The sequence below is a fragment of the Sardina pilchardus genome, chromosome 11 (assembly GCF_963854185.1).
Source record: "Sardina pilchardus chromosome 11, fSarPil1.1, whole genome shotgun sequence".
NCBI lineage: Eukaryota > Metazoa > Chordata > Actinopteri > Clupeiformes > Clupeidae > Sardina > Sardina pilchardus.
The window spans coordinates 14820267-14831598 of NC_085004.1; the positions used below are offsets into that span (position 1 = coordinate 14820267).

Consider the following 11332-nt stretch of genomic DNA (forward strand, 5'->3'; position numbering starts at 1 on the left):
GTAGCCTGCTGGTTCAACACAATGCCGTTGGCTAAACTGCAGTGCAACCCAGGTGGAAGTACTGGAAGAGAAATCAGGAAGTCTGGCTCTTCTTTTATGCGTGTCTGTCTTTGGTCTATCAAATTCGATGGTTGATGACAAAAGAAAAAGTGCGATGATGCCCTTCAACGTTTTTAATGTGAGTATAACACAAACGCTAACACAAGAATGTGGTAAGTAGCCTGAAGATTTGCTCAAGACTCCCAACACAACACGCAGAGTCTCTTGCTCCATGCGCTCCGAATGTAACGTTGAAGTGTTAGCAGCAGGCTATAAAACAAAGTTTCAGCTTTTTATTACCTGCATGTAACATTGTAACAGATGGGCAGACGGCTTACTAGTCGTTACTGTCCTGTGATCTTTAGCGATTGTTTGACGTATGTGAAGAAAACTAAATGGGTTAGTTCGGGTCGTGTTTTCCATTTCGCGAAGAACAAGTGTTCTCATGTCTCACTGATAAAAACAACGTGAACTTCATCATTTTATAATAATCTTGAGTATTGCCTATCCCTTGCAGATAACAATCTTCCCGTGTTGTTGCCTTAAATATCTAAGATGTAGAAATGTAGCAATTCTATACTGTGTTATTCCGACCGTTTTGTTTTCTTCTGTGCCAGTGACTTCGGTGTTCCAGTCCAAGAAAAAATGAGTCACGTCTGTCCTGGTAATCTCATTGCACTGTGGCAGAACTGTAAGTGTGCAGTGATCTTGCGGTATTCACATCCATCAGTGGTAGATATTTGTATTCACCTGTGTCTTACAACCTAGGATTAGCAATAGGCCTACCTGCCAACGCGTGTCACAAATCCTAATATGGGCAAATCCGTAATAAATGATAATGAATAATTTCAGCTCAAGCATGCATGTCTACTGTTCAGTCAAGGCCGTGATCATACTTTGAGTGGGCCATGCCCCCCCCCCCCCCCCCCCCATATATAAATGTAGCCTGCATGATGGGATATAGAAGGTGGCACGGGGTGAGGAAAGGAGCAAAATCTGACTTATCTAGTTAAACAAAGTGTTTGGAAAACAGAGGGAAGAAAATATTCGTTTAAAAAAAACCTGCTACACTGTATGTGTAAACACAGCCTTAGTTTAGTCTAGGGTGTTGTTATCGGCTAAAAAAAACCCAAAACAGTCTGACTGCTAGACCAGCAAAACTCTTGCGAAAACCTACATTTTTTTCAGCAGGTGAATATTGTTTACATGTTTAGCAATTTCTGAATATATAGAGAGCCATTTAATTAATTCCAAGTGAACTTTGGGAACAATAGAACAAGTTTGGAGGGCTGCGGCGTTGTTCCTTCAGTAACTTCGTGAAGGTGCTCTTGGGTAGAAAAAATACTGATAATAGATGAATTGACCAAGGCACTCTTCCAAAAAAGTTTAAAAAGCTTCAATTCATGGGCTTAATCTTGAATGATCATTAAAAATGCCAACATGTTTTCGACCTTCGCTAGGTCTTCATCAGGGCAAAATCGTGAACATTGAATTACACCATTTTCAGTGGAAGCATTCAGTTAGCCTACTACCTACATGTACACACAAAATATATCTCCCTGTTGGCACATGGCATCTGTTGTTTAATGCTTTCATACAGTATGTCTCTGGCTGATTTAGGATGCTGTGCTTTGTCAGTAGGCTGGGTTTCTGGATATCAGTTCCATATCATGGCCGATCACATCATCGTATCATGAGATGGCTTGCTCATAAAGAGGATGCTGAGCGTTGTCTGAAGGCCATGCAAATCAGATGAAAGATGTCGTACTGGTCTGTAGGAGTCTCTGAGGAGCAGGGAGCTGCGGCAAGCAGCATGGGCGAGCAAGAACAAGATGGTGAGATATGATCGTTACTCTGTTGACACTTTTCCCACTACGGAATGGTAAGGCAAAGTGAAGGATGGTGTGTGTGTGTCTCTGTGTGTGTGTGTGTGTGTCTCTGTGTGTGTGTGTGTGTCTGTGTGTGTGTGTGTGTGTGTGTGTGTGTGTGTGTGTGTGTGTGTGTGTGTGTAGGGTTACGGGGTCTTTGAGATGCTGTTAATCTTGTCTCGGTCGCCACACGCGTCTTAGAAGGGGCTCAGGAAACCTGCGGGGCAGCCACATGCAAAAAAATGAGAACCGAAACACATCGCCTCTGTCTGTAAATAGGCACTGGGTAATCACTCACTAGTACAGTTAGAGAGTGTTGAGATATTAAACGCCCCTCTCACTTTTTGCACTCTTTCTCTGCACTGTTTCTGCCCTCTCTTGTGGCTTCACTTGATTCTCTGGGGTCACACCATTGTAGGGTGTTAGTAATAATGGAAATTGTGAAGAGATGATAGAAGTATGTCCTTGCTGTGCTGTTAAACATTCAGCAAATATATATTATATCTATATATGTACAGTATTTACTGTGTATACAATATATATATATATATATATATATATATATATATACATACATATCAGGCTTGTGCACAATTCTGAATTTTAGAATTGGCCTCCATTCAATTCATGAATTTGAATTTGAATTGAATTGGCCCCACCTGACAGGAAGTTGATTTTGAATTTGAATTGGAATGACATGAAGTGGAATTCAATTCATGGCAATTCAAAACAATTCCACAGTCACATAACAGGAAGAATGTTTTGAAACTCACATACATTCAGTTTTGGGAAGGTTGCTTTGGAAATGTAATTGATCACTGTTTTCGATTATGAGTTGCAAAACTTCATTGTTAAACAATACTACCCTTAAATTATGCATATGAATTTCAATTCTACTTTCTTTGATTCAAATTCAGATTATAATTCTGCATCCTGTTTTTGACCTCAATTTTAAATTCAATTCAAACTCAAGAATTGAATTGGAATTCTGAATTTTGCACAAGCCTGATACAGTATATATACATTTCATGCAGAGTTTCTGTGAGGCATACCCTACAGTGGTCATTTCTAAATTCAGAGAGGCACCACCATGTGTTCGTATAGGCACAAGCACACAATCTATACCACCCAATGTCCAGTAGATGGTGTAGTAGCCCCCCCCCCCCCACCCCCCCCCCACCCCCAGCCGGCGGGAGAAACAGCCAGCCATTGGCCACAAGTGAAAGCAGCTCAGAGGGGCTACTCTCTCTCTCTCTCTCTCTCTCTCTCTCTCTCTCTCTCTCTCTCTCTCTCTCGGCAGAGCGTGCAGCCATCCATCCAGTCAGCACAGCATAGCGCCGCACCGCACAGCACAGCACAACACAGAACTGGGGGTTGCGGCTGCGGCGGCCCCACGCCTGACGTCGCATAAAGAGGCTACTGTGCTAATCGGCTCGCAGCGCCGGCTTAAGCCATCTGGGTACAGGCGTGCCAATGAAATAAGGCTCTGAGGTCATTCAGACGCTTACTGTACTGTAGCCCTCTTCTCCCGCCCTGTACCAGTCGGCTGGGAGCCGTGCACGGAGGCTGTGGGAGGGTTGGGTTTCAGCGTGCAAAAGGGGGGAGCTGGAGGTGGGGAAGGGGAAGGGGAAGGGTAGGGAAGAGGGGGGCTGAAGACAGCCAGCACAGGCTAACCTTGCCATTAAGGACAGGCAGGGAGAGCATACTCACTAACACTGACAGAGACACAGAGGCATCCTCCCCCTCTTCAGTGGAGGGATACGGGGAGAGGGATGGCAGTGATTTGGCGATAGAGAATCTTTGGGGTATTTTTTTTTCTCTCTCTCTCATTGTGGAGTTTAAAAGCACAAGCTGTGTGGCATGAGATGTTGACAGGAGGGTGTCGTTCTGCCATGGATAAAGCAGAGAGGGTTGGATCTGCCGTCACAGTATGACAAGGTACGGTGTGTTTTGATGAGAGGGGGAGGCACACATTGTCAGTCGTAAAGCATGCCGTTCAGTTCACGGTCTGTCTGTGGAGGATTTGTGGTCTCTTTGTTGTGGGTCTGGAATCTGTTGGTTTAGTTATGTTCATCGCTGCCAGAATAGGATCTATTGAGGAGAACTGTACTATTTTGAGATGCTTGTAAAACTATCCAGGAGATTTGCTGTCTTTGAATGCTTGTGGTATTTGTGGCATAGCCTTGAGTGTATCGAGATATGTGAATACTTTTTAGCGTTTTTTTACGGTGGTTTGGCAAATTAAGAATGCGAAATTTGAAAAGTGAAAAAAAAGAGGCTTTGAGAGAGGCATCATTGTTTCAGAACTTGTTAGGAAGGAGTAGAGTGTCACAGTCCCGTATCAATCAGTTTCATCTTGATGGGATCTTATCACGTGACAGTAACTCAACTCAAGTGGGTCGTTGAAAATATCATCAGTGCACTAATATAGCACTAATCTCGGTGAACTGTGATCTGTGTCATCTGTGTATTAGGTCATAGGTGTTCATTACACCATTGAAAAGATTGGACATCTTTATCAGCACGAAGTTAGTCAGTATGTTAAGTAATGTATGAAGTAAACACAGTTTGTTCCTTTATTGGGCAATGATGCAATAGAGCTCAGTGAAACATACAACACTTTCAGTTTGAGAAGGCAGCAGCTGGTTAGTGTGATCCACACCTAAATCTTAGTGCTGTAACAAAGACTATTGTGTTAATAGCAGGGCATCCTGAATGGCCCATCAAAGCCTCCATTAAGAGCACGTAATCCAGGAAAGGAAGGATCTCACCTCTACTCTGAAACATTCAGTCACCGACAAGTCTTGTGAACGTGCTTTTGATCACTTGATGCAATCAGTGGGCGCAACAAATAAGCAGATTTCCGTCTTTCATTTGCTAATGAGGCACTGAGTATGTTGTGAAAAATCAACAGCATTAAGTAGCCCCTGAAGTTTAAGTCTCTAAAAAAGGCACCATACATCCACATTCAAGTTCGTATTTCCCCTGTTTCTCCTGTTCTTTCGCAAAAATAAAAACCAAGCAGATTAGTAAGCAAGTAAGAGGAAAGCAAATAGATTCCATGAGTTCATTTGGACAGCCAAACAATATGGATGCTACGCTAGCAGATGCTGCTTCCTATCTCATGTCAACATTACTCTGGAAGCCTACTTAAGGTTTGACAAATCTCATTACAGCGCCACCCATAATCTATTTCCTATGAAGCACTAATGTTCCAGAGATGATCGGGAAGATTTTTTAATGGGATTTGGTTCCTTTAATCTTCAGTCTAAGTGGGGACTAGGCTGTCACTGATGTAAGGGAACAGTGATGAACTATGGCTGAGATTAGATGAGTGTGAAACTGATCTCTTTATGTGTGTGTGTGTGTGTGTGTGTGCCTGCCTGCATGTGTGTGTGTGTGTGTGTGTGTGTGAGCATGTCTGTGTGTGTGTGTGTGTGTGTGTGTGTGTGTGTGTGTGCGTGTGTGATACTATGGGCTGTGTCTCTGTCAATTAGCCCTCATAGCTGTTCAGAAAGCACACCACACCTCATACTGTATCTTCCGATGCACCCAGGTTGTTGTCGATATTTTGTTTATTCCTGGCGCTGCTTTTAGCCCAGATGAATTGCTGTGAACCCCAGTCTGATCTCTGATGGCGGCGCGCCGTTCGCTCCACAGTAGAGAGAGGCTGTATTGATGCAGCTTTGGCACTCTTCTAATGGTTACTGTCCCCCAGGCTTTCTCAAATAGCCCATCAGGCAAGGCTGCTCAATTATTTATGCCATTCCTCATATTGTGGCACCATTTCAGTAAAAAGACACTTTTTACCACCCTTTTTAAGAGTTATATCCCCAAAAGAATCCATATGAAGCAGCAACCCTCCACATTAGATTGTCGAAGAGAAGTGTGCCATTTTAACTGACGTGCGATATTTATATCTATACTGTTTCCTCATACTGTGAAGGTGGTGGTGGAAGGAGCCAGATCGTGAATAGAGAAAGATGAGAATATCCCTCTTTCCCCCGTTAAGCTGAGCAAACGCCCACGCACTGCTTCAGTTAATGCAGTTGCAGGTGCCATGGATGCCTCTGTGCGGGTGTGTGTGTGTGTGTGTGTGTGTGTGTGTGTGTGTGTGTGTGTGTGTGTGTGTGTGTGTGTGTGTGTGTGTGTGTGTGTGTGTGTGTGTGTGTGTGTGTGTGTGTGTGTGTGTGTGTGTGTGTGTGTGTGTGTGTGTGCGTGCGTGCGCGTGCGTGCGTGCGTGCGTGTGTATGCATCTGTGTGTGTGCGTTTGTGCGTACACACACATCTCCCTCTATTTACACCCAGCAGATCTTTTTTTTTGTATCCCGAGCCGAGTCACCTCCTCTTGAGACATGGACGGGAGTCTCCCACTCTGAGCTCCAGGAGGAGCGGGACCGTGTGCATCTCCCGAGGGGGTTCAGGCACCCGCGCTGCTTATCAGGCTCCGCGCAGCGTACCTTTGAACCCCAGAGGACCTGAGAGAGAGAGAGAGAGCTCAGGGCTAGCCACAGCCTCCCCTCTTATCCCACACACCACACAAGCTAGTCCAGGGGGGGAAAACTGGTGTGCATTCTTTATGAGCGTGACCTATTTTTTGATGCCGTTCTTGCTTGGTGCAAGGCAGCTTCCCTGAGCTCGCACTTCGCACGGGCGCTGCGATGGGTCTGTGTGTGCGCAGTGTGGCCAAGGTTTCCTGTCTGATTGAAGCGCGTCTTGCTTGTGTGTGTGTGTGTGTGCGTGTGTGTGTGTGAACTGATCGGTGATATCCTCTGACGATGCCCCTGTCTCAGGCGCCGCGGACATGGGAGCCAAGCAGTCTGTCCTGGGGAGCTTCTCCCTGGGCCCGTCACCGACGCTCGCCAACATCCAGACGGCCTACCGGGACGGCGAGAGTGACCGGGCGCACGACCTGATCAGGATATCCTGCCAGGAGGGCGGAGGGGTCCGGCCTGAGAGGGTAAGACACAAGGCTTCCTTTCACTCCGTCTCTATCTCTCTCTATCTCTCTCTCTCTCTCTCCCTCTCTATCTCGATCTCTTTCTCTATCTCTCTTTCTGTCTCTCTCTCTCACTTTCTTGCTGTCTCTCTCTCTGTCTCTGTCTTTCTCTCTCTCCGTCTTTCTCTCTCTTTCGCTCTCTCTCTTTCTCTCTCTCTGTCTTTCTCTCTCTTTCGCTCTCTCTCTCTCTCTCTCTTCGTCTCTGTCTGTCTCTGCTGGAGGTGAAAGGGGAGCCAAAGGCAGGTCTGGAGGAGGGAGAGACGAGACAGCCTGCAGCCGTCCTATTGATCATAGGGGGGAGAAGAGCTTGTTTTCCTCTGTCCTGAAGACGAGAGAGAGAGAGAGAGAGAGAGAGAGAGAGAGAGAGAGAGAGAGAGAGAGAGAGAGAGAGAGAGAGAGAGAGAGAGAGAGAGAGAGAGAGAGAGAGAGAGAGAGAGAGAGAGAGAGAGAGAGAGAGAGAGAGAGAGAGAGAGAGAGAGAGAGAGAGAGAGAGAGAGAGAGAGAGAGAGAGAGAGAGAGAGAGAGAGAGCTGAGCTGAGAGTGCTGTCATGTTCATGTTCATATCTGGTATTGGAATCGGGAAAACAGTCAGCAGCCGGCAGACCATGTAGCCACAGAAATCACAGGAGCTGCTGCGCTCGTGTTTGTTTACATATCGACTGCAGCTCCACGTTATCAGGGGAAGAGGTGGCCTAGTTAGCAGGATGAGGCTTGTACTCTTCCATCCACCGGGCTGAAATGAGGCACACTGAAAATGCAGAAGAGTTTTGGGTGTGCGTATCTAAACGTGGCTGGGAAGAGGAAGTGATCCTCGCTGTATTTGGCAGTGTGGTGAGATCACGGCCAAGGCTAGATTAGGCCGCTCCCCCTCTGTGCTTCCAAAGATAGATAGATAGATAGATAGAGAGATAGAGAGACAGAGAGAGAGACAGTGAGAAAGTGAGAGAGAGAGACAGAGAAAGAGTGATAGAGAGTGATAGAGAGAGAGAGAGAAAGAGAGAGAGAGAGAGAGAGAGAGGTTCAGGTATCTCTTAATTTGGTAATAGGTCTGGTCAAAGGTTTGGTTTTCTAAGGTGAAGCTTTACAGGGGAATTTCCAGCACTTTGTCCTCTGTCAAAGTCTGGAGAGGAGCGATAGCTTTTGTAAGCAGCACAAGGTTGATAACACAAGGTTGATATTGACATTGATATGGATTGATAAGGATGTTTTTACTTTAAGGTGTGATGAGTGAAATGACCCAGTTAAGTTCTTCTAAGGAGAGACTGACATTCCCACTAGAAAGACATGAATGGAAGTGCAGAATGACTGATATATAAACAATTACATAATCCTGCCATTTCCCTCTTTGTGTGTAGTTTAAAGAACCATTTAGAGGTGCACTATATGAAACATGCAGTAGAACCATTTTTGGTTCTATATAGCACGTTTTCTTTAGTGTGCAGAGGATTTCACTCAGTAGGAACATTTGACATCAAAAACAAACAGTTGACATCAAAAACAAAAGCACCAACAAAGCAACGTTTGGGGTCAAAAAGCATCACCAACAGAGCAGCCTTGGTGAGCATTCCACTGCAGTTCTCAAGCAGACACCTTCCTTCATCTGTGTCTTGTTGAATTAGGCCTCCAGAAGGCTCAGTAAAGTGGTACCCGGCATCCCAGACCCACCTCCTTCCACACTCATGATGGGTACTCTCTCTGCCAGCAAATACCAACAGACTTTTCAATATGGTCATTATGGTTAGGTTAATAATGAAGAAAGAGAAAGAAGAAAGAAGAAAGAAAGATGTGTCCAGAGTCTGATGTGTCTGTAGCAGGTGACCAATGATGCAATGATGTATTGGTGGTTATGGCCCTGAAAGCCTTAGCCCAGTAGACATACTGCACTTTACTCTTCAGTGAAAGGAACATCAGCTTTCAGCATCCAGTCTTCAGGAGCATAAGTGGCCTGTAGTGTTGATTGATATTTCATGTTTGTAAACAAACATAAAACTGGAACACAGCCCTCGTTTGATTTTGCTGTGTTTTGAAAATGTCGGCAGGGCACTTTTACCAGATCAGGAAATATCCAGTCCCTCAAGAGAGAACAGTCGTAGAGAGAACCGGTTATTCAAGGGGATTCTTATGAAATGTGTTTCTGCCTGGAAAGAAGAATAAAAAACAGGAAGTGGCGTTTAACCCATGGACGATGTGGTGCGATATGGATACCGTACCAGAACCTTCAGCTGAAGTGACTCTACGTCTGAGATTGTTTTAGCGGAGCAAAATGTGGGTATCAGTGTTCCCGCACGATTTCTAATGTTTTGTAACCAGTTTGTTTTCTAAACAGTTTTGCAGGGTGTTTTGTAGGGTGTTTGAGTTTATAAGAGTTTTTTTAGGAACTCATGTATGATGGATGCCCCCATTATGAAGACTAAAAGTTGAAACGTGTGGGCGTGTAGCCAGTGATTTAATAAAGGCTTTTTTGTCCTCATACAGCAGTGCTTGAATTATTTAGTTTTTCCCCCCATTGATGACCTAGAGGCCTGTTTTGATGAGCACCCTGTAGTTTTAATGCAACACACATTATTGGCCCAAGGAGGCGTTCCCCTTTCTTTTTTCTTCTTCTTTGAAAAGGTGGTTCCATGAAACCACGAGGAGTGTTGTTTTTACACAGCATAAAAAACATTGCGTTGCTGCCATCTAGTGCCTGATCTACAAATTGATGTCAGCTTGAGCTTGTTTTCTTTTCAGTGAAATTAGCTTGTTGGTTGTCTCTTCACAGACTTAAAAGTGACAGCATGTATTTTTTTCCTTGGGGAAATGTGTCTGAACCTTCATCAATAAGACTGTATAATCTTGAACAATACAATAGGCTGTACTGATCCTGTACATTCTTAATACCATCATAGGCCACACTTGTCTGTTCCTGGCCTTTTGTGCATATGTTTGCATTGTATATGAAAGGGATACTGTATTGGTCATTATCGGCAAATAAGTCCAGACAGGGCAAGCAGAACCCTGACACTAATCGGACCTCTGATGGAACGGTCTGTTCATGTCAATGGAACTTTCTGAGCTGTGTAATAATTTAGGATTAAAGCACCTCAGATAAACAGTGAGGAGATTTTGAAGGACGTTGGAGCTCTGGGTAGAGTGTACTTTCACTATATCACTATCAGATGCAGAGGATGGCAGGTTCACAAACGTCATCAGTTTGGATGGTTCAATTTAACGCCATTCTGTTAGCGATACGAGGCTCTATTGTGTGACTGCATTGTATTGAATTGCATTGACTGGTGAAGTTAAGCAGTCCTACCTGGTAGTGAAAGGTATTGTTATTTCCACTCGATATGCCCTGGACTGCTCTTGCATATTGAAAGCATGGCTAGTAACACTAATTGTTTTAAACATGTCCTGCTGGTGTCTTGTTGTCATACGATTGAAAGCATTGTGAGCGAGAGTAGTTGTTTTAAGCATATCCCCTCTGGTACCTGGTTGTCATATGACTGAAAGCCTCGCTCGTAAGAGTCATTGTTTTAAGCCTTTCCCCCTAGAATCTGGTTGTCATAAGACTGAAAGCCTTGCTAGTAATAGTCATTGTTTTAAGCCTTTCCCCCTAGTTTCTGGTAGTCATAAGCCTCGCTAGTACAGTAAGAGTGGTTGTTTTAAGCATGTCCCCCTGTTGTGTGTGGCTGTCTGAGCAGCAGGAGCTGTTGTGCGTGGCAGCTCAGAACGGGGATGTGGAGAGCGTTCGCTACCTGCTGCGGGACGTCAGGGTGGCCATCCCTCAGGACACGGGAGAGAAGAACCCGGCCATCCAGGCCGCCCACCGGGGCCAGCACCACGTGGTCAAGGAGCTGCTGGACCACATACCGAGTGAGTCCGTTGCTAAATCAATGGAACTTAATATTTGATGGTAATTTGGTTATGGTCTTGGCAGGGACGGTAGTAGCCACGGTGAACCCAGATGAACCTATTAGCCAATTTGAATTTGCTGCGCAGGTCCGTCTGGAAAAGATTCCACTGATGTTCGTTTCCAAATCGCCACAAAAAAACGAGAAACATGTATTTTCTTTGGAGTTGAGTGAATAACTGCATTCAAAGCCTTCGTGTACAAGACAGATGTGTGTGCTGCTGCTCTTCAGAAACAATTTGGTGGGAGTTAAATGCACCAATTTAAGTTTAATTTCGCTGCTGATTACTCCCCTGGAAGTCGTAAAACGGGAAGTTCGGGAACAGGTGTCAATGGGATCCTTCCCAGACGGTCCTGCAGAGTAAATTCAGATCGCTAACAGGTTCGTCTGGGTTCACCGTCTGGGTTCACCGTCATGTCTTATGTGCAAGAAGAACATATAGCAGAAACATCAGGACATAAATTGTTATGAATGTAATAAAAAACCATAAGCTCTGATTCCAATAATCTCAAATAGAAAAAGGAAAGCGTTCA

The 11332-nt window shown here is 44.9% G+C and overlaps 1 protein-coding gene across 3 annotated transcripts in view; it reads left to right on the plus strand.

Moving 5' to 3' along the window:
• Positions 1-39: 39 nt before the first annotated feature.
• Positions 40-11332, plus strand: part of lrrk1 (leucine-rich repeat kinase 1) — a 55063-nt gene continuing 43770 nt past the window's right edge. Inside the window, exons 1-5 of one of the 3 annotated variants that reach the window (XM_062549067.1) lie at positions 40-178; positions 657-730; positions 1660-1874; positions 6701-6867; positions 10590-10761. In XM_062549067.1, the coding sequence (XP_062405051.1) occupies positions 1799-1874; positions 6701-6867; positions 10590-10761 (415 nt within the window). In that variant the 5' untranslated portion in view covers positions 40-178; positions 657-730; positions 1660-1798. The remainder of the gene's footprint in view (positions 179-656; positions 731-1659; positions 1875-6700; positions 6868-10589; positions 10762-11332) is intronic. The other 2 variants (XM_062549065.1, XM_062549066.1) reach the window with 2 other exon arrangements.